This window comes from Equus asinus, chromosome 25 (assembly GCF_041296235.1).
Source record: "Equus asinus isolate D_3611 breed Donkey chromosome 25, EquAss-T2T_v2, whole genome shotgun sequence".
Classification (NCBI taxonomy): Eukaryota; Metazoa; Chordata; class Mammalia; order Perissodactyla; family Equidae; genus Equus; species Equus asinus.
The window spans coordinates 30,611,452-30,635,200 of record NC_091814.1 but is presented as its reverse complement, the minus strand read 5'-3'; the positions used below and the strand labels follow the sequence as shown (position 1 = coordinate 30,635,200).

The window sequence follows — 23,749 nt, the reverse complement described above, 5'->3', positions numbered from 1 at the left end:
CGAGAAAGTAAGGAAACGCAGCATTGTGTGGGGATGGAAGTCTGACATAAGGAGGAATTGTGTTTGCGTTATCAGACTCTGGGAGCAGTTGACAGGGAGAGCCTACGAGAGGGCCTGACTAACAAGCTTTTAAAGAACAGGAGAGATTTCCACTTGACTGGGAGAGGACAGATGTGACGACTGGGTAGGGAAGACTGGCTTTAGTCTGACACGGGGCTCAACTGGCTAGGTGAACTTAAACAGCCTTTTAACCTCTCTGAGAAATAAAAAACGATGTCTTAAGAGGACAGAAATAGAGATGCTTTGTAAAGCGAAAAAAAGCATTTTACAGCGTAAAGGCTGGAGACCAAAATAGATAATAGGATTCCCTGAACAGCCCGAAGAGGGAGAAAGTATGTTAAAAATAGAAAAACTGAAATACAGAGGGAAAGGACTCACAGAGCTAGCCAGAACTGGGACCCTGGGTCAAGCAATCCTATTCACACCTCCCAGGACTTAGTTTTCCTCTGACCACTCTGCCTTGTGTTTTCCAGAACCATGTAAGGGCCAAGCCAGGAAGGTGGAGTAGATGAGAGCTCAGAGGATCTGTCTCCTCGTCCTCACCCCACTCAGAATGGAACAGAGAAGGCCCTGGCCACGGGCCGCAGAGGTTGACAGCTGGTCTGTGGTCCTGCTCTCGGTGGTCTGGGTGATGCTGGCCCCCCAGGCCGCCGGCATGCCTCAGTTCAGCACTTTCCACTCTGAGAACCGTGACTGGACCTTCAACCACTTGACTGTCCACCGAGGGACGGGGGCGGTGTACGTGGGGGCCATCAACCGGGTGTACAAACTGACGGGCAACCTGACCATCCAGGTGGCTCACAAGACCGGGCCGGAAGAGGACAACAAGTCTTGTTACCCACCCCTCATCGTGCAGCCCTGCAGCGAGGTGCTGACCCTCACCAACAACGTCAACAAGCTGCTCATCATTGACTACTCTGAGAACCGCCTGCTGGCCTGCGGGAGCCTCTACCAGGGCGTCTGCAAGCTGCTGAGGCTGGACGACCTCTTCATCCTGGTGGAGCCATCCCACAAGAAGGAGCACTACCTGTCCAGCGTCAACAAGACGGGGACGATGTATGGGGTGATCGTGCGCTCTGAGGGCGAGGATGGCAAGCTCTTCATTGGCACTGCCGTGGATGGAAAGCAAGATTACTTCCCAACTCTGTCCAGTCGGAAGCTGCCCCGTGACCCGGAGTCCTCTGCCATGCTTGACTACGAGCTACATAGTGATTTCGTCTCCTCCCTCATCAAGATCCCTTCGGACACCCTGGCCCTGGTCTCCCATTTTGACATCTTCTACATCTATGGCTTCGCCAGCGGGGGCTTCGTCTACTTCCTCACTGTCCAGCCCGAGACCCCGGAAGGCGTGGCCATCAACTCCGCTGGAGACCTCTTCTACACCTCCCGCATCGTGCGTCTCTGCAAGGATGACCCCAAGTTCCACTCCTACGTGTCCTTGCCCTTCGGCTGTACTCGGGCTGGGGTGGAATACCGCCTCCTGCAGGCTGCTTACCTCGCCAAGCCTGGGGACTCCCTGGCCCAGGCCTTCAACATCAGCAGTCAGGATGACGTGCTCTTTGCCATCTTCTCCAAAGGGCAGAAGCAATATCACCACCCGCCAGATGACTCTGCCCTCTGTGCCTTCCCCATCCGGGCCATCAACTTGCAGATCAAGGAGCGCCTGCAGTCCTGCTACCAGGGGGAGGGTAATCTGGAGCTCAACTGGCTGCTGGGGAAGGATGTCCAGTGCACCAAGGCGGTAAGGAGGGTCAACTCGCTCTACTCCTGGTCTGAGATTCGGGCTCTGACTTTCCTTCCAGAGCCCCATTGCACATGCTGCTCCAGACCACCATGGGCCTAAAATGAGAGAGGCTTCAAGGCTCACATTATGGGGAGTAACCAATAACACACATTCTGATGTGTACAGACACTTGGGTCATGTTTGTTGATCCACTGAGTCATTCCAAATATATATTTCGAGGGGCCCCCACCACACCAGGCACCGCTGGCTTCAGTGGGAACCATACAGTGAAGCTCCCTGCCCTCATAGAGCTTTGATTGGTGAGGCAAGGCAATAAATACATAAAACAGCTCTTCTGTCAAATGGTGATAATTGCCATAGAGAAAAATAAAGCAGGGAAGTGGGGAGAGGTAGTACCCAAGAGGATTGATTCATTGAGAAAGTGGCATTTGAGCAAAGATTGAGGGAGGTGAGGAAATGAGCCATGAGGGTATCTGGGGAAAGCATTCCAGAGAGAGGGAGCAGCAAGTGCAGAGAATTCAGGGCATGCCTGGAGTGTGTGAGGAACAGCAGGGAGGATATCACAGTGGGCTCAGAGCATGTGGAAGAAAGGGTGGTAGGAGATGAGCCTGGTCAGAGATAACAAGGACCAGATCTTGTATATGTGGGGCCTTGTGGGCCACTGTGAGGCCAAGTCAGGGGATTGGGGAGGCAAGTGGATATGTAAGTCAGAGGAGAAGGAAGGCAGTCAAGCTTGACTAATAGATTGACAACTGGAGAAGAAGAATCAGGAGTCTGGGCAAAAGGAAAATAGGAGAGGAAGGGGAGCTCAGGATCCAGATCGGAGGACAGCAGAGATAGAAAATCAGTAGCAAGCACTGTCCTGTGAGGGGCAAGATGCTGCCATCTAAGTGGTCACCATGATCCACACATCCATCCATCCATCCATTTATCCATCCATCACTCCATCCATCCATCCATCCATCTACCCATCTCTCCATCCATTCATTCATTCCCTCCCTCTATCCATCCAGATTCCTCCATCCACTCATCCCTCCATCCATTTATAAGAAAATATAAGATATTCTGAGTGCCCAGCACCGTACTGGGCACTGGGAATGCAAACACAAAAAGATGTCTTCACTGTTCTCACGTATCTCATAATCTAGTGGGAGAAAGAGAGAGATAAAAATAGCTGGCAATGTAATGTAGTAGCTAAGAGTTCAGGCTTCAGAGACAAAGTTCAAATTCCATCTATGCTGCTTCCTGGCTTCAGAAGTAACTTAACATCTCTACGTTATCATCTGTGAAATGGGAATCATAATACGTACCTCATGGGATGATCAGATATACTATACAATATATATAAAGTATAATATGTGGCAAGATTAGCACCATGCCTGACCTGTTAGGTTTACCATTATTAGTTAACTGTTATGCCATGTGGCAAGTGCTCAGATAGATTTCTGTGCAAAGTGCTGTGGACTCTGGATCTGCAGCCTGGGGAAAAATCTGAGACCAAGGGGCCCATATGGCTGTCTTCTGAGTACCCTACATTGAATGTGCCTGCTATTGGGACCAAAAGCCACTTCTTAAAGCAAGAAAAGAGATCACGTCCTGGCTCCACTTCTGTTTCTACAGAGCTTGGTTCCACATTGGCTTGGTGTGATAGGATAGAAGTTAAGACAATAGGCTTTGAAATCCAACAGATTTGTGTTTAAAAATCAGTTCTACCACTTAAAACTGTATGACTTTGGGCAAGTTATGTCCCTGGTCTGAGCTGTAATTTTTTCATTTTTAAAATAGAGATAATAGTACCCTCTTTTTATGGTTATTATGAGGATTAAATAGAAAATGTATGTAAAATGCTTAGCACAATACCTGGCACATAATAAGCATTCAATAAATGGCAGCTATAATTAGTAATATTAATCATCATCATAAAGAACCAGTTATTTGCTGTTATTTCACTGTTATAAAATGAGGAGGTTGAACTAGATAATTTCCAGAGTTCTTTATAGCACTGAAATTCTGTAACCTATGGCCCCAGCCAATCAGGAGAAGTGGAGAGGAAATGCAAGGGTTAACTCCCTTATGGAGTCCTGCCGGTCCCCATTGCCCAGAGGGGGCCTTGTCAGGAGGAAACTGCTGATTCCTGCCTGCTTCTGAGCCAGAGGGAAGAGGAAGCCGCCACCCTTCTCTGGCTCCAGTGGTTTGCAGAGACAAGCCCGGGCTAGTGACCAAAGAAAGACCAGCACAGGCACTGGGAGAAAGGTGACAGCAGGTAGGACCAGGACTTCAGAAAGAACAGCCCCTCACTGCTGCCCCCACCACCCTTGAGCATTACACTCTTCTGGTGCAGCCTTGACAGAGGGGTGGAAGGGTTACAACAAGAGAGACCTCTTAAAATCCTTGTAATTCAAGGAGTCCCAGACCTGGGGACCCAGAGATATTGTGGTTCCAGGGCTTAATTTTAACATGATCTCTGGACTAACATGGAACTCTCAGATAAAGGATTTGAGCTCAGCCCCCAGAAGAGGGATGAGGAAGGGAATATCACTCACTTAATAGTAGCTATGTCCTAAAGGCTATGCTGGGCCATGTAAGTGTTATCTCACTTGATCCTCAATAAGATCCTATAAAGCAAAGATTATCATCCCCATTTTACAGATGGAAAAACAAAGACCCACAAAGACTAAATAAACTGCTTACATCCATACAACTAGAAATGACAAAGCAGGGATGGTAATTCAGTTTAGCCCATATTTCTGAGTCCAAGTTCTTTCTGTTTAGCCCTGCTGTTCTAAGGAAAGCCACACTCCACGCTCTTACCATTTGAGTGAAAGTAAAGAGGCATCAGGTGTTTGGGAATATCTGACAAGTTAGAGAAGAAAGAAAGAAATGCCAGCCAATCTGAAGATTCTAGATTCAGTATAGATGTAGAGAAATCCACAATCACCAGCAAGTTTTTTGCTTCTGTCATCATTTCTCAGAAGCTGGCTTAAGCTATGCATGTGCACAGACTCTGCAGCCTTGCCAGACCCTGGAGAAAGTGGGAAAGAAACTGAAGTCATGAAATCAAGGACTTTCAGAGCTGAAAGGAAGCTTGACGATTGTCTGGTCTAATCCTTTCACTTTACAGATGAGAAAATCCAGGCTCAGAGAGGGTACTTGACATAAGGTCACATGGCTGGATAGTGGCAGAGACAGGACTACAGTCCAGATTTCCTCAATCTTACCAGGGCACCTGCTGCCTACAGTGTAGAGATGAGAAAGAGAAGCAGAAAATGTACAAAGCAGTAGCTGATTCCTCTGACCTGCCTTTGTAGGGAGCCTGAAGTTTAAATGATTGGCTCCCATGATGTGCTGGTAAATATGAAACATGGCTATATGCAGGCAATGGTGGTGGGAGGTGGGGAGCCTTGATTAGAAGCATTTGTCAATTTCCATGGTGTAAATACTCCCACAATGGATGATTTTAAGCCACCAATGTGATGTCACTTTTAATGCAGGGTGCAGAGATGTACAGTCATCCCTCATGAGCTGGCTCCAGCATACTACTGCTTCATTTCCTTCCTGAGAAGCTTATCCCTTTTGCTGTGTGGGGCTCCATATTACCCAGAGTTCAAGGTTATCTTTAACCTAAAATAAGTTCCTTTTCCTGAAGTGTACACACACACACACACACACACACACACACACACACACACACACGGGCCGCACCACCATTCCTAGCAGTAGCAGGAGCAGCAGCTCGTTATAAAACACCAAGAAATCACAAGATATGAGTCCCTATTGCCGTTGGATCTGAGATGGGAATGGAAGGGAAGTCCCTGGTTTACAGAAGAATCACATGTCCTGGCTCATAAACCAGTTATTCCAAGGAAGTGAGGCTTTCAGGGAATGACTCGTCAGCCCGCTCTTCCCTGGTCGGTGTGAGGAGGGGGTTGAGGGGAACAGGTTACAGGTTTCTCCCCGATGTTTTCTATGCTTCCCACGACAGTCATTTCCTTCCACCTCTGGGATGCCTTTCCAGACCCAGAAGGACCAGCTGCCACAAGACTCAGGGCTCTTTCTTGCCCAGAGTCTACAGCTTTTGCCTACAGGATTCCATGGTGTGTAGTCACCTGGAGCATTTCAGAGGACCCATCATGGCCAGCCCCAGGATAGGCACTGTGCAGAGATACAAGCCCTCCACAGCACCTGTGCTCAGGAAGGATAGTCTTTTTTTTTATTATTTTAACTGAATGAAATCTTAGAAATAATCAATTTAGCATCCCCTTGAGCAGCCCTGAAAGAGGATGTTACTGGTCCAAGTTTACACAGCCGCTTAGTGGTACAGCAGAGGCTGAAATTGAGGTCTTCTCACTTTCTGTCCAGCTATGTTTTTATATGCTCAAGGTGATCATCTTTCAAAAGTGCCCCAGTCTCTCCTGAAAGATACTCTTTATACAGGCACACCACCACTGCCTTCAAAAGCCTGGTAATAGGAAGGTCATTGCCCCCAGAATTCTCTTTTATTTATAGCTACCTGAACATTTTTGAAGACCTGTAATACAATAGGGGAAATCATCGTGCAGCTTAACAAAACTCTTTTGATGCATTATTTTATTTGCTCCTCAATAATTCTCCCAGAAAGGTGGCCAGGTAGTATGACAAATGAAGAAACTGAGGTTTATGTAGATTATGTAGATTCCCAAGTATAAGGCCCTGCTCGATATTATGATGACCCTTTTTAATCTATCCCCAGTGTAGGATGCGGTGAATAATTCAATGGCTTAAAATGCCTTATGCCCAAAGGCAGACCTTGCAGCTCAAGAAACAAACAAGAAAGCCTCTCCAGGCTGGTAGAAATCCTATAGTGTTGCCTTTAGATTGAACCTCCATTGTCTAAATAGAAAGATCACCACAGAATGGCATGGTCCACAGGGACATTAAAATGACTAGAAAATGAGTTCTAGCAATCAGCCTTACAAATTACCCTGGATCTCTTGGCAGAAAAGTGAATGGGTGACTGCAGGTGAGTGAGATGCAGGCTGCTGGTTCCTCCGTCTGGTTTCAGGGGAGCCAGTGTAGGATTGGTGGGTCAGCTGGTGAGACATTTTTGTGTACATCGTGTGTTACACCCCTGAACCCCAGGTCTGTCCCTCTCGGAGGCCCGGTGTCCTAGGGCTGGCGGTCAGGCGTGGGTTAGTGTAGAATGACTCTGTCATGCCTTCGCTGCTATTCACTCCAATTTCCTCCCCTTCGCTCCAGCCTGTCCCCATCGATGACAACTTCTGTGGACTGGACATCAACCAGCCACTTGGAGGCTCGACTCCAGTGGAGGGCCTGACCCTGTACACCACCAGCCGGGACCGCATGACCTCAGTGGCCTCCTATGTTTACAACGGCTACAGCGTGGTTTTTGTGGGAACTAAGAGCGGCAAGCTGAAAAAGGTAAGAGTCTGGGAGCCCAGACGCGCCCATGCCGTTCAGCTCCTCAGCTGAGAACCCCTTCTGGAAGGGAGCTGTTGCTCGAGACGTAAGTACAGGCAACTCTTAATTTTCTTGGGCGGGGGGAGATTAGAATAGGAGGGCTAATTTTGTGTCTTGTCTTCTAGCTGCTTCCCCCAGCCATTAGTCAATGAGCATCTAGGGAATGCAAATTATTTCAGTATTGCCCAGACTCTAAGGAATTAAGAAGGTGCATCTGCCTAAAGGAGGAAAAGAAATCACTCTTTATCTCCAAATCACGTAGAACTGATTTTTTGACTCTCTGTATTATGAATCACCCACATCATAAATCCCTCTGCACGGCCTGCAGAGTTGAATGTCCTGGTCAGAAGTCTTTGTTGAGTTCAGAGCAGCTGGTTGAAGGAGATTATGAATCCCAATGCTGAGAAACCGGGCAAATGGCGCTGCTGCTCTCCGAGGGCATGTGGTGCCATTCTGCTTCTTCCCTCTTCCTGCAATCACAGGCACTTCCCCCCAGCAGCCCCACCCTCCAAGACCTGAGCTGCCAGGAGGAAGTAGACATCTTATCCCGTGCCTGCCCTGGGCACCTCTGCCAGCTGGAGGGCACGGGCTGTCTGGGGCTGGCAGCACTGGAGGCCTCTTGTACGGCAGGCCAAAGCCAACAGCTTGTACCTGCTTGTCTGGTGCTTAGGGTGCAGAGACGGAGCACAATCTGGTTCATTATGTGGGATTACAGCAGCCACATTCTTTCCGGTCCCAGCTAATCCCTTTTCCCAAGCTTACCCTCCTGCCACCGTGCCCCAGTCCCACCACCTGTGGATCAAGGCACATGCAAGGCCTCACTGAATCTCACCCTTTGATGTTGACATCACCCCTGTAGCTCTTTCCTCCTAATCCATTTAGAGCCTCTGGAGAAAGGTTGTTTGGGAATGTGGAAGGAGGGTGCCAGGGAGGGAGCCTGAGGAAGAATTTCCATGTTCTGCTTGTCCTGGGTTGCTGCCAGAGAAGGTGAGAAATACTGGTCTGGTTTTATGTGGAGGTGCTGAACCTTCCAGACCTCTTCTGCTTCTCATGATACCAAAGCCCTTTAACTCTTTCCTGGCTCTGTGGAGAGGTTCCTTCTTGTTCCTGTCCTGTGCCCTCTGTCTGGGTCCACAGTCTTGTGCTTTTCGGCACAGGGAAGAGAGGATGAGCGTGGTCCCTGCATTTGCTTTCCCAATGTGGGGGAGGGAAGGAGTTGCCTTATGAGATTCCACTAAGATTTAAGAGTGGCATATTCTACCAGGACAGGGTTCAACTTGGACCCCTGTGGCTGGCTACTGCCCTGCTCTCGGCCAGAGTTACCTACACAGTTGGGTAGATTGTGCCTTGCACAGGGACATTGGGCCAAGGGATCTATAGGAGTTGAAATCCAGCCTCAGCAATCCTTGTCAAGCCATGGACCCTAGGGTATAAACATCCACCCAGAGGGGCTTCTCCTACTGCTTCATCTGCCCCTAGAGACCACCTTTTTCTGAATTGCACAAAGGCTTTCTAGGGGCCAACAGTAGCCACAGCTAGCACGTTCCCCCATCCTTCCTACATCTTCAATTGCTGTACTGGATCATTCTGTAACTCTGTTTATCTTCTTTATTCTCTTGAAAGTTCTATTAAAGGCTGAATTTTATTTATTTTCTTCATTTGTGGGGGCTTATTTATTTTTTTATGAATTTTTCATGTTTATTTCCTTCTCCCTGCCTAATCCTTTCACCAAGTGTTCACACATGCGATAGGCCCCAAAACTGTTTTGAAAAATAGAACCATTCTTTAAGGAAACTTAGAGATTATCTGGCCCAATACCCTAATTATTCAGCAGGGAAACTGAGGCCCAGAGAAGAACAATGACTTGTTCAAGCATACAGACTAGGACAAGTTGCTTCTTGCCCTGACATCCAATTTGGCACCCATTTTGCTTAAACAGCCAGGGAGCCTGGGGATGGAGACTGAGAAGCGTCTTCTGGTCCAGGCTTGCTACAGAGTGCAGCCAGGGGCTAGTGCCTCCACTCTCTTGGGTCCTAGATCTGAGTGAAGGAATTAATGTTTGCTGAATGCATGGATGAGGGCAGAATAAAGGAAGAGAGACCCAGCCAAACTCTGAGTAACCCTTGTGCTCACCTTCCCCGTCCCATCTCTCTGCATCTTGTGCAGCACAACCAGGGACTGCCAGGATGGAGGGGGGAGCTTTCTAAGCCACACACCTGAGTCAGCCAAGTTCCCTTGGCCCTGTTGGACCCCTGGTGGACAAGTCACTGTGGAGACAAGTCATTGGGTTCAAGGACAAGGCTGGGGCATAGCTGCCCACAGCTTGTTCCAACCTGCAAGTTGGCTGCTCCTTCTTGCTCTTCACTTGGCCTTTCTCTGGCTGTTTCTATGAGCTCATAATACCCTTCCTTCTCTTCTATGCAATTCACCCTTCCTTTCCACCCACACTTCTTTGAGGCACCTGATACTCACACCCAGGCTCCGCTGGCCTCCCCTTTACCCACCCACGTGCCCCCGCCCCTCTCCAGAGAAACGGCCCATGAAGAATTTATGGAATGTCCCCAGGAAACCCTACCATGGTCCAGGCCCCATAGCTCTTTCAACACAGGAAGGAAAATAAAGAAAAAAACTAGCTAAGAGTCTGGAGAGAGGAGGGAGGCAGGGTGCGTCAGCACTACTCACTTCTTCCCTGCCTGCCTAGGCGTCTGTCAGGCTGTCCAGCCCTCATCCACTGCAGCCCGTAGGAACAGGGTGTCCCTGAGCGGGGAAGTTTAGAGGAAGCAGAGACTCACTAGAAGTGGCATGACCACAAGGTGCTGTTATGTGCTGTGTCACATACTTACTCATACACTATTCTCTGCTAGACACATGGAGAACATCACAAAGGAGGCCACTGCTTTCTGAGCCACAAAAACACAGGAGGAACAGGCAGAATAAGGATAAGAGCTGAAAATAAAGATGTGTAACACCTGCCTAGGCTAAGGGCCAGTGCATTACAGGTGATAAGAAGATGGGCAAGGATTCACCACAAGGGTGGAATAATTTCAGAGAAACCAGCTGCCATCATGTGATTCACTTGGAAGGGCTTATCAGGGAGGAAGATTACCAGGATTTGCGTAAGGACTGAATGAGACAGATAAACTGATGAGTTGGGGGTGAGAGAGAAGGGCATTCTAGACCTTGGGTACCACGTTGAGAAAATGCAAGGCACGGGCAGGGAGGGTCTAGAGTGCACAGAGGGGCTTGGAGGACTTGGCAAGGTGGAAAGTGGAGGTAGACAGAGCACTGTGAGGATCCAGGCTCTAAGACGACCAAGTGAGAAGGGTATTTGGATTTTTGCTGACCGCAAGGTCGACATGAACCAACTGTGTGATGCAGCTTTACCAAAGTTAATTAGTCTTCACCACACAAATAGAACAATTGCCAGGTCGTGAGAAGTGGTAGCTCCACTTTAAATTGGAGATAGCATTGTAAGACAGTGTTAATCCAACTAAAGCGCGAGATAAACGGGGGCTGGAAGGATGTGGGAGTCATGCTGTGTGAAGAATATTTTTAAAAGGATGTTAACCCAAGGAAAGAAGAGTAAAGCTGGAGACAAAACAACCTTCTTTAGATAATATAATTTATGGAGCACTTATTATGGGTCAGGTGTTATTCTAAGAGCTTTATATCTATTAACTCATTTCATCTTTATGTAACTCTATGAGGTAGGTGCTGTTACACTTCCATTTTATAGATGAGGAAATGGAGGCCAACAAAGGTAAAGAAATGTGTCCAAAGCTACACAGCAAGTAAGAGGCAGAGCCAGGATTTGAACCTCAGTCATCTGGTTTCACAGTCTGCATGCTGAGCCGTGGGAGATGAATTAGACTTATTTGGTGTGTCCCCAGAGGGTAGAATAGGGTCATTGGGTAGGAGTCATGGTAAAGTAGCTTTCCACTTCGTATAAGGAAGAAGTGTCTTGCGGCCAAACTGTCCCATAATGGAAAGAGTTGACTCAAGAGGGAATGAGCTCCCAGTCAGTGGAAATATTCAAGCAGAGACTGGATGGTCACTAATGAGGGAAGCAGAGTGGGGGCTCCTACACCAGCTGCAAGACCTTTACAATGATGCCACCGCTATTTCTCTCTGACTCCTTCAGTAGGAGTGGGTGATAAGGGAGGGCAGGCTGTGGCAAAGAGGAGGAGCAGAGAGGGAGGCCAGGCACCCTGGGCGTGGGCTTTGAAGTCATGGCTGGGTTCGCACTTGCCCTCAGAGCTTAGCAGAAAGCCCCTCAGGGTCGAGGAGGAGGTGCTTGTCACAGACAAGGCAAGGCATGGCCAAGATGATGAGGGCAGGCAGGCTTGGGGCAAGATGTAGGGGACGACAGTGATGACATTCCTCCTGGCTGAGAACAGGCTGTGGGAGTTCAGATAAGAGATGCTGGGAGCTAATACCAACGCGCGGATGGAGGGAGAGGAGTGGCAACAGGAACTGCAAACTCATCTACTAGGACTTCCCAGGTTGAAGGGAGGAGTTCAGGAGGCAATCCAGGCACAAGTCATGGGGCACAGGAGGGAAAGGGCCGAGCTGAGAAGGCAGAGGACACCAGGACATGGGAGGGCAGACTCTCAGGGTTCGGGGAAAAGTCCCTCTGGTTCTATCTCTCCATTTGCAGCTGCTCCAACTGCCACCTCAGTCCTGGCTTTACCACCCTACAGGCCTCCTCTAGCTCCTCGGCCCAGGGTCTTGCACAGCAGCAGGAATTGTGGTCTCTCTGTTCTCTGTCCTCACTGGAAGCCTCACCTGCTGCCCAAGGGATGCTGACATCCCCTCTACCCTATCCCGTGAAGCACTGAGAGTAGCACCCTCCTCAGACCCCCTTCAGCATGTCATTTTGCTTCAACAGCATCTGACATGGGAGCAGCTGCTAACGTGTCCAATTCTCTTGAGAGTCACAGATCCCAAAGGACAGGGACCCTCTTTTTCATATTTATGTCACTCATCCAACATCTCTCACACAATTAGATGCTCATTAAATTCACCTCAAATTTATCGGGTACTGACTCCATGACGCACACCTATTTGCACTGACTAGAATAGAACCAGACACCAAGAGTGACTCCTGTTGACGTGGCTAGTTCACAAAGGAAGGAAGTTAGGATGTGTTGGATAGGCCGGTGGAGGAAGGGGAGGGTTGGCGTGGCGGTGGGATGAGGAGTCAAGAAAACAAGAGAACTGCTGGTGGGTAACAGGAAAAGAGGCTGTTTTCTGGTTAACAGTCTTTGGAAGACGGTGGAGTGGTGCTCTCAGAAATGTTGACTGGGGTGGAAGAAGGGGAGAGCATTTACGCTGTTGCCTGGCGATCCCCAGAACAGCGTGGACAGCCGTCGGCCTCATGTGGATCAGATGTAGGCTTGCCTGCAGCAAGGAGGCATGTATGAAGGCCCAGGTCACCACTGCCCCCCACACCGCCAGCCCTCTGTTTATAGGACTCCTGGACATGTTTGCAAATCCTCAGAGACTTAGCCCCTTTCCAGTTCTGGCCCTGGCCTCTTTTGGCACCACCTTATTTCTCATTAGCTAACCACGGCCACTGAAATGCCTGTGAAATTCTTCAGGAAAATTCTTTCTGCCTTTCCCTAAGGGACATACCAACCCAGGCTCTCCAGCCTGCAGCCCACAGGAAGCCCTGACCTCCCAATCCTATTCTTCTCTTTCTAATCTCACAAATGGTTTACTATGCAAAGCCAGGAAAACTGTGAGCTGAGGCGCTGGGAAGAATCCATCGGGAGCACCAAAGTATTGACTCTCTCAAGCCCCGGGGTTATTGCTCTATGATTTGATAACACTGATTATTTCCCAGATATCTTTCCATGGTCCTTTCCATCTTCCTCAAATCCTTCAACTACGATGGTGATTACCCCCTACCTCTCTAGCCCGTGTCACAGAGTAGAAAACTGAGCCACAGAGATGTTGAGTATCTTGCCCAAGGTGATATGGCTCCTCCATTGGCAATATTGACATTGGCATTTATGCTTCCTCCCAAAACACACAGAAGTTCCTAACCTGTTACTTGGCTCCCTCATGGGTGGGGTTGTCTGGGCAGAGAGAAGGCCAAGTTGGATGAAAAGCTGAGAAACATGCCTTTCTCTCTGTGCCAACCCCACCAAACAATAGCCACTCGTTCCTCTGAGTGGAAATGATTCACTCGTCTCTCAGTGTGAACCCTGGATCAAGTAAACAACCAGGGCTGCAGGTCCAGTTCTAGGAGGCCTAGCAGGCTCTCCTGGGTCTGTGACCACTGACCGGATGCCCTTGCTGCCCCCAGGCATCTCAGCAGAGCTGGGGGCTGGGATAGTGGGGAGCAGGCGCCCTCTTCCCTTCCCCAGAGCCTGCATGGAAGAGGTGGGGTGGTGGCTCGGAGCTCACCACCACATCCCTAGTAATGAGTTTGGCTCCCTGCCCAGGCTCCCGCCGCCAAACTCGCTGTTTGTTTTGTTGTTTTATAGGCCTCTTGGGTCCTAAGAACTGGTCTTCTGAAAGCTGGGAAAGGCAGCATTTGGTTGGCACAGGGAAAGAGGCATATTTACAGAATCCCCCCACACCCCCGCCCCTCGCCACCACATCCCCCTGCTTGACCATGACAGGTGTAGAGAGGGGGAGTGAGTCTCTACCCAGAGCCCCAGCTGAACCCCGAGGAGGAGGCCCTGATCTCCCAGAGCCATTCTGAAAGGGAAGAGACTAAAGATTCATTTATTTTTCGCACCTTTTGTGCAGCGCTTTATATGCTTCAACCTCGGGCGACCCCTATCTGAGGCACGAGGCTGTGTATTCAGCAGGCTGCTTCGCAAATTTAAGAGTGAGCCCCTGGAGTGCAAGGCTTTATCATGAGACAAGTGAAGCACAGGGAACTGTGTTTCGGGGTGGGGGCCAGGGGAGGGGGGTTCTGAGTCAAGCTCACGGAATCCACATGACCCACATAGGCTATGCAAAATTTTCAAGAGGCCGAGGTTCTGATGTTTACAGAGCTCTCATCTTTAGGAAAATACAGACCACATAGATACACATCCTTGAGCTTTGCCTGCCTGTTGTTACAGAGCGTGGACTTATATCTCAGGGTTGGAGGGGACCTGTAAAGACTGCCTGGTTCCTTCCTCTGCCTTTGGATAGGGACCAATTTGCATAACAAAGAATATCTGAGCTTATGGGATGCAGTCCTGACTCCAACCCACAAGCTGTGTGTGGCCTCTGAGCTTCAGTTTCCTCATCTGTAAAATTAGGGCAATTATAGTACCTGCCTCATGAGATGGTAACGTGGATTAAGTGAAATAATTCATTATTGAACGAAAATTTATTGACTATCTACTGTGTGCCGTTTGCTGGGTATACACTAGTCAACAAACTGTCAAAATGCCTTTCCTAATGAAAATTATATCTTAATGTGGGAAGACAGACCAAAAAACATAGGTAAGCACAATATATAGTATGTTAGGAGATAAGCGCTAATGGAAAAAATAGAGCGTAAGGAAATAATTCATGTACAGTTTGGTGCCGAGCTGGAGCATATATGCACTTAACTATCACTACTATTGTTTCTTAACTTGTGAGCCTCAATTTATTTTATTCCATGGAGCAGGGTAGGAATAAACACTTTGCATAGCTAAGGGCTAAATGAAATCATGTATGAAAAGTACTTACTATAGTGCTTGGCATGAAAGTGCTTTCCATTATTATTACTAACATCTTTGAGGCTTTCCCCAAAGCCCGCTTCGACTCTGGCTCCCTGGGGGAGTGGTGCCATCAGATCAGCCTCCTTTTTAGTGACATGTTTGCAAGGTCAGTTGGAGGAAGAGAATCCTGTCCCCTGCACCCCAGCTCTGAGTCATGGGAAAAAATACTTAGAAGACTAGACCAGCTGAGCCGAACTAATCTAATCCCGCTGGACATTGGCATCCAGCTGCATTAGTCACCAGTGAGAGGTTTCCGAGTCCCATATCACCAAACAATATGTACTGACCCCTCCCCAGGTCAGGGCTGGAGGAAGTGGCGGTTCCACTCTTGCAGCTTTGCAGAATTAACTAAAACGGGGCCATTTGCATGTTCCCAAGCCAACCATAATATCCTCGTGCTGCACAGCTCTGCCTCAGATTAACTGTGTGATTTCGGGGGGACCTCAGTTTCCTCAACTGGTCCATTAGTGCTGTGTTGCAAGATTGCTATGTCCACCAAACATGAGGGATGTAAAGTACATAACACAGAGCCTGATACATCGTAGGTGCGTAATAAATGGCAGCCACTGCTGCTGTTACCACTATTACTATGGGTATTATACAGCCACTCCCATACTATTACCATCCTTTTCTTCCAAGGGCCCAAATTCCCTTGATATCTTACCTCTTTAATCCCATAACATTTTCTGACGAACAGGAAGGGTTGGTATATTTCTCTGCTCTGTTGCAGATGGTGATACTGAAATTCAGAGAGATTATGGACTTGCTCGGGGTTACGAGGTCAATCAAGGGAAGTGTGGGAATTGGAACCAGGGCTACAAATATTTCAGGTGCAGATGGGCCCAGCACACATCTAGGTCACTTGTATAGTCGAGGATGATGGAGCTAAAGGTTGCAGCTAGCTGAACTTCTCTTTCCTTCTTGTTATCAAATGTTCTTCTGTCCAGGGAAGCAGGAAGTATATGGAGATGCAAGGTGGTGAAGGTCAACCTGAGATTCTGTCCTTCTAAGTCTCTCTCTGGGATTCTATCCCTCTCCTGGCGTCAGCCTTCAGGAAGGTTTCTAGGCTCCAAGGGAGGCAGAAGTTTACCTGGTGCCACTGGGGTTGTCCCAGTCAGCCATCACTTTCCTAAACTGCATGCTGATTTTCTACTTTAAGGCGACTCCACTAGCTGGGTGTCCCCACCTAACCTGAAAAGGGCAATGGCCTCCATAGGCTTTAGTGACAAATCAGGAATTCTCATGTTTTCACGTTTGGGGGTTGGTGAGAGCGCAACCGAAGAAGGGGGAGAGGCCGTAGAGTTGAGACTCTACAGAAGGGTCAGACCCTTGAGGAGAAGACGGACTCCATGATGCAAGGTCAGGAATCTTCCCCTGACTTTATAGCTAGAAAGGACCTCATAAAACTGGTCCAGCCTACAGACTTGTGGCAGGTGAGATGTTTATTGTTCTATTTTATGGATAAGATAGCTGAGGCCTGGAAAGGTTAAGTGCCCTGCTCAGAATCACCCAGGGTCTTAGCCTCAGGGGCAAGACTAAAATCCAGGTTTTAGATTCCAATTTTTGAGCCCTTCTCTCTGTATCATATGGAAGAACATTCCTGCTGCACAAAACGTCAGACTAACTCCACCTCTCATGCGAACATTCCCTAATCAGAACCTTAAAAGTGGTCTGGGGATCCTTCTCCGCAAGGCAAGAGTCCAGCTGAGCTTCCTATCCAAGGCCTGACCATACAGCCTTGCTCTGGGGTGACCAGTATCCCTAAGCCCTCCCTCCACGTGTCTTGGGGATCTTACTAGAGCCTGGCCACCAAGGAGCTTACTTAATTAAAAAAATGCTTGCCTTAGGGCTAAGAAGTTCTGAAATCAGAACATTGATTTGGGAATCTCAAGTCTTAAATGTTAGTCCTCTCTTGAGGAATGCTGCTTTTTTTGGGTGTGGGGGAGAATTGTTATAAATTAAGTACTTACTATATTCTAAGCCCTGAGCTAAGTGGGTTTTTTTCGGTTAAGTCTCATAATACCCTAGTCAGATAAGGATTAATGTTATGTCCATTTTCCATGTGAGCAAACTGAGATTCAACAAAGTTAAGTAACTTGCCAGGGTCACATTGCTACTAAGTGAAGAGCTGGAAGTTGAATCCAGATCTCTGACTCCAGACTTGTACTTTTAACCACTGGCTTTTTGCACTCTATTGGACTTTTCTAAGATTCTGGGTGTCCTGTCACCCAATACCTACCCCACAGAGAGCTGCAAGAAGATGCATGAATTAGTGCTTTCATGTTCTTTGGATAAATACCCAGAAGTGGCATAGCTGGATCATATGGTATTTCTACTTTTAATTTTTTTGAGAAATCTCCATGCTGTTTTCCATAGTGGCTGCACCAATTTACATTCCCACCAGCGGTGTATGAGGGTTCCCTTTTCTCCACATCCTCTCCAACACTTGTTATTTCTTATCTTTTTAATTGTAGCCATTCTTATAGGCATGAGGTGATGCAATCTATACAGAAGTCAAAATATAATGATGTACACACGAAATTTATATAACGTTTTAAACCAATGTGACCTCAATAATAAAAAAAAAAAAATGCGCGAGAGAAGAGTGGCAGGACTAACACTTTGCACTCTTTGGAGCGAAGATGCCCTGGAAACCCGGGACGCGGCAGCTGTCACCTCGGCACACGCTGCCCGTGTCACTCTCCCTGGCCTCCTCCTCCCCCTCCTTACCCATCTCAGTCCAGGCCACAATGGATGGGGTGGCAGCCTTTTGTGCCACACACAGTCCCCAGCTGACTCCCCTTTCTCCAGGCGTCATTGTTTGCTGTGAGCTTTCTGAAGGGGAGACAAAGGAGTGTTGCTGACAGGGCCAAGAGCTGCTGTGTAAAGCGTGGGGCCTGGGCCCATCACCCGTGCATCCCTCTGAGCCCCAGGCTCTTCTTCAAAGATGCTGTCTGCGATGTTTGTCTGCCAGTCATACCCATTCAGAGCTGGCCGGGCAAAGGTTTTGGGGAGAGGAGGACACTGAGAAATGGAGTCATTTTGATCTGGCAAAATTGGAAGAGACATTAATGAAATAGTTAACAGCAAACCACTGCTGGGGGGATGGGCCCAAATGCTTGTTCTCTGTTTATGGGGCTTATGCAATTCCATCAATATTGATGCCTGATGCCTTTGATTCTGACACTAATCATTGCTATGAATTAAATTTGCAGCCATATAATTAGGATTGCTATTAATAGGGCCCTGAGCTAAGCACTACCATGCAGCATGTCTTTTTCTTGATAGAAAATGGCATCTTTGGAACTCTGCTAATGGGGCACACCTGGGATTTGCCGAGAACGATGTGAAAATTATACATTCTATATTTGTATTGGGCCTTTACTGAAATACCTGCAAGTAAAGGTGAGGCTGGAGGGAAGACTCTATCTGTCCAATGCTGTGGGCAGCAATTAGGTATCTCTCCTATTCTCTGAAGTAAGTCTTCAGGAAAGGATATTCCAGAGCCAACGTTGGTTGCTCATGATCAAACCTCAAATAGCTCACAGTCAGGAAGGTCTTCCTTAGACTAACGTCATACTAGTCAGCTTAGGCTAAGAGGCTAGAAACTGGTGATTTCTTTCTCAGACTTTAAGGTGGCTATGAACCAACCAAGGGAAGAGGAACATTTCTTTATTTCCCATGCTTGGTGGAAAGGGGCTGAGCCTATCTCTTGATAGGCCCAGTTGGGCCTCATTTCCAGGTGGATGATTAGGCAAAACCACCACTCGCAACTGATCCCAAGGCTCCCTCCCCTCCATCGCCAGAGAGCTCCCTGAGTCACAGAGCGCTGGTTAACCTCACATATAAAAGAACCCTCTATGGAACATGGTGGGAAATGATGAGCTCTCTTTTATGTTGAGATGCATTTCCAGGTAAATTTGTAGCATATTTAGTCATTGGGAGCCCAGCCCTTTATTAGGATCAGGCTCCCAGTTCAACACTGGAGACTCGAGATGCCTCCTTCACTCTCAGTCTGAGTAGTCACGTGTCACCATTCACACAAGGGCTCACCAACCCTTTTCCAACAACAGCACATGTGGTGAGCCCCTCCCTTGTCACTTAGAATCATAATATGCACCAGTTGGCATAAGGGATGCATTAGTGCCTGCTCTTTTGACCTTTAGACTGAAAATAATTTTTCCTCCAAACCATCACTTACTGACTTTTTCCCTTCATATTTTTAAGTCATTGTGAAAAGACAATGGTTTGAGTTCAAGTCGTAACTCTGCTGTTTATTAAGTATGCAGCCCTGGCTAAGTTACTTAACCTCTTGGAAATTTGGAATTGAGAGTTCTCGTCTTTAAAAAAAGGATAATAATATCTACTTAATAAGGATCATAATAAGGTTGAAGAAGTATCTAAATTGCTTATCACAGGTCTTCTACACCTAATAAGATTCCCTACCCCCCTTTCTCTTTCTCCACTCACATATACCCAGATACGGAGGACGAAAGCCATAGCTTTTGGTACTTATGGCATTCAGAAGAATGCCACTTTATTTTCCACCCATTCTTAGGGTCAGCACACAGAAAATTAACTCCACTCAAACAAGTGGTGAACGGGAGCATGAAACCCAATTACCTTCAGTTTTTTCCTCACCGCACACTAAAAGGCTGAATGGGCCTTCTCATCCCACTATAGGCACTGGAATTTCTTCTTCTTCTCTTTATTCTCAGGTAGTCCAGAGTCTTGGGTGAATTGAATCCATCCTTGAGTTCAGGGCCTAGAGCTCCACTACAACCCATAGGCACTGAGTGCTTCAAGAGTATCGAGAATGGGCAAAAGCTTCTTAGCATAACCCAAATTGCAGGCTCTTTTTATACGGGCTTTTTATTCACTTCTGCCTCCTGCCCCACACATGCACTGTACATTTACCCATTTCATCTAAGTGCACACTTAAAGGCAAATGTGTGGATAGATAGCAGTTGGCCATGGCCAACATTAGCCAGAGACTGTAAGTACTTTTCCTTATAAAACCGTAGAAAACATGTGTGGTTGAGTCCTCAAGTACCTGAATTATTCATTAATTAACAAACACGTATTTTGCTCTTTCTACCTGAAGTTGAGAGGGGATGGAGATCCTTGTTGAGTTATTGTTGGGGTTGCTTTTGGCTTGGTTCCCACTAAGTGGAGAACATTAAATCAGTCCCTTTAATACTGAAAATTAGCCTGATGTTGGGCAAGAATGTAGTTACTTATATATGCATTCGAGCACACATTCAACGTAATTATCCTCACACCATTCTGTTCTCTTGTCACTTGCAAGATCTTGGATGATACAAACAAAACCCCAAAACTGACTGAGCCTATGAGGCACTAGGATGCACCCACAAATCCTCCTGCACCTCCAGTCTTTCCAAGAGTTTGACTACTCTGGAAGCCATAAAACATTGAGTAGCTTCAGTCACAGACAGATTGGTGGTATCCCCAGAAGAATGGCCACAGTCAGAGAAATAGAGAAAAAATTATGCCCAACCTCTCCCCACCATCAAATCAAGGAAATAAAAATTCTGTCTCCTTGGTGCCTCCCTAATATTTATGTCTGAGCTCAGCAGACACCCCTGGGCTGCAGCCAGTCTGTGTATTAGCATTAGTCCATTACTCTTTTTATGATGCATGTTACCCACCCTCCACTCCCCTCCCCATGCAACATTTTATGACTGTCCTTTTCATTTCTGGAAAGAGCTTCACAGAATGGCAGATGCCTGCATTTCCCCACTCTTTGGGGAGCTATTTGTAGGCAGCCTGTCTCAGGCCATAAACAACGGGAGATAAACCATAGCCACTGGCAGTAAATGCATCCAAGGCCAAGGAGGTGCAAAATGTAGGGGGCTGGGGTAAGCTTGGTGCGGTGTGTGCAAGCCCAGTGGCTGGTGGGTCTGGGGTAGATGCTGCCCACAGCAGAAGAGTCAAGGGGCTGGTGCAGAAGTGGATGCCACCCTCCCAGATTTCCACAAAAGCTAGAGGGAAACCCTACCGCTCTCCCACATGCCTGTCTCCCCCATTGTAGCCACTTGTCCCTTAACTGTGTTCAGAACCAGTAAACTTTCCAATAAGGAGAGGATAGTTCCCTTTGGCCTCATTTTCTCCTGCCAGTTCATGTTGCTACATAGATTACTGTGCCACTCATCTCCCATTGATGCTTCTGGATCCTGGAGCAGCTTCCTGCAAGTTTCTCTGCCTTCTCCCACCCTCAGTCCCTGTGACACCTACCCCAACCACCGCTTCCTCCTTTTTTCTCCAATACTCTTCCCCTCCCTCATGCCCAAGACCAAGGCTTACCAATCAATCACTACTTCTTCTGGCTCATTAAAACTTCAGTCAAGATCCTGGTGGCCGCAGTGGTGATATTTATTTATTTCAGCTTTTGAGCTGCACCCACAAGCAAGTCACTTGTGCGCTGCACGAGACAGCACCTGGGGCCAGCTTTGCTTCATAAAAGGCACCCCTGGGAGAAGAAAACCAAATTCTGAATGAATAATTCGTCTAGTGGAGATTTCAGATTCTTCCTACACACACAAACAGCAACCAAAAACAAGGAATAGAGCAAAGATAGAGGCGGGTGGGAAGTGGAGAAGGACAGCCAGCAAAGCCCTGAGTAATTAGTGCATTGAGGAGTTTTGTTTCTCATCAAGCCCATCTTAGTGGCAGGACATACACAGAGGGTGGAGGTGATGGTTTTTTTCTCCTCCTTATTTGCTTTTGGATTCTGCATCAAATGGAAACGTGTAGATGAAAGTGATGTGCATTTAAAATGTATGTACACATCAGACTGCTGGAGATAGTAGCTATTATACTGCATGTATGTTTTTTTGCAGTAAGCTGCTAAATTATTTATTGGGCACTGGGCTTTAATCTCATAAACCTGCCTGCGGGCCCCAGGCACCGGCAGCCTGCGCGCTGCATAAAACACATGCATGGGGCGGGCTGTACCAGCACTCCGGCGACTCCGGGTGGTGATTGTTCATTTGCACTCAGTCTCTTCCCCCAGATCAGCTCATTAACAGCAGGCGGACCCAATGAAGAACCTCCTCGTTTTCCCATCACTGCCAACTTAGAAGTTAATTTGCATCTCATAGCAGACATGAGCCCCAACCTGAGTACGCAGGAGCAGGGGCTGTGGCAACAAGCTATTCCCAGGGTCACTTTCCTTGGCCGAGGGACGGGAGCCTCAGACAAGGGAGCAGATGACTCCAGGACCACTGGATGTTGCTGGGATTGTCCAGAGCTAAGTGCCCTCAGCTGTGAGCTCCCTCCGCCACTCCCAGGACTCATCAGTGGATGACCCTGGACAACTCATTTGATATCTTGAGCCTCAATGTGCCCCTTTTGGTAAAAGTGATCTCCATTATCCTCTCTGGTTTCCAGTCCAGAAGGCAACTCTCCTGGTATAAATCTCCCAGTCAGTGTCTCTGAATGCCAAGAATACAACACCCTTAAACTTGTTTGAGGTGTATGAAGAGGTTTCATGTATATATCGCCTATTTCGAGCTCATCTTAGTAATCCTGATCACCTCATGGGCTGTGATCTTATGGATGAGGAAACTTGCCCAGAGGGGTCAACTCATTTGCCCAGCATCACCCAGCAATGACACAGATTAGAACCTGGATGCCCATCCTTTGTCTCATTCTAATCGTAGCCTAGATATGTGAGCATTAAGCTAGTGGGGAAACTGAAGCATAAATCATCTCTGACACCCACACCCCTTAGAGCTGGCTGTGTGGGAGAAACATTAACACCAGTGCCCCTGTCATAGAAATCTGAGCACAAGATGGTTGTGCTTTCCAAACCCCAGGCGTCTGCTCTCTTTGAGCAAACGAAGCAAGATCAGGACTCTCTGGGTTTCATCATTCACTGTGCTGCGGCCACCAATGTCTTATAACTTTCCCTTGCAAAGTCAGAGCGGCAGGGAGACCCAATAGGAGGATATGGCAGAAGCTGAATGCACAGGATTTTTAACATCTCTTCTAGGATTCAGGATGTCTATGTTCTATGAAAAAAATGTTATGTAAACATTTGTAGATCTATAATTTTTGTGTAGAGAGCCCATTGCTTTCATCAAATTCTCAAAGCTTCTCTGACCCTAAAATTTTGACCGTTTGTCTAATGGTTTTTAGACAGTGTGCCTCCAGACTCTAGGGTGACCACTCCAGTCTCCCACTTACATCCTCCTTCAATCCAAGCATCTTGCTCTCATCTATTTTATATGTATCAGGGTTATGAATATGATTTTTTTGTTGTTTAAAAAGTAACAGGTTCATATGACAGATGATGAAATGTTGGGCCTGCCTGACCATCACATGGTGGGCACCCCTTGTAGCAAGCTCACACACACCACACTCACCACCTGCCATACACTCACACGCTAAACACACACACAGACATATGTAACACACATACACACACACAAACTCCCACCGTCGAACCTGGGGTCTGTGGCAGCAGAACAAGGCAAGGCTGAAAGAACCCAGATTAGGGCCAAGAGGTGAGCCAGAGGGTGAGACAGGGAGAATAGATCAGACACTTGGAAGGAGCGGAACATTGAGGACTATGCTTGCGGGAGACAGAACCTAGGTCCCAGTCTTGGTCGTAAAGTCAAATCAGACAGCACAGACTGGGAGAGGAGGCCAAATAGGTAGCTCCGAGTGAGTGTAGCTAGAGAGCCAGACCAGGCCAGAGGGTATAAGTCCTGTCAGCTGGGTGGACCCTAACCCAGCCATGGGGCCAGGGGAG

The 23,749-nt window shown here is 47.8% G+C and overlaps 1 protein-coding gene across 3 annotated transcripts in view; it reads left to right on the top strand.

The window, feature by feature from the left end:
* PLXNA2 (plexin A2) overlaps positions 1-23,749 on the top strand; it is a 207,889-nt gene that overhangs the window by 25,018 nt on the left and 159,122 nt on the right. For all 3 annotated transcript variants that reach the window (XM_044757632.2, XM_070496819.1, XM_044757634.2), the window contains exons 2-3: positions 534-1,801; positions 7,040-7,222. In XM_044757632.2, coding sequence (XP_044613567.2) covers positions 569-1,801; positions 7,040-7,222 — 1,416 coding nt within the window. In that variant the 5' untranslated portion in view covers positions 534-568. The remainder of the gene's footprint in view (positions 1-533; positions 1,802-7,039; positions 7,223-23,749) is intronic.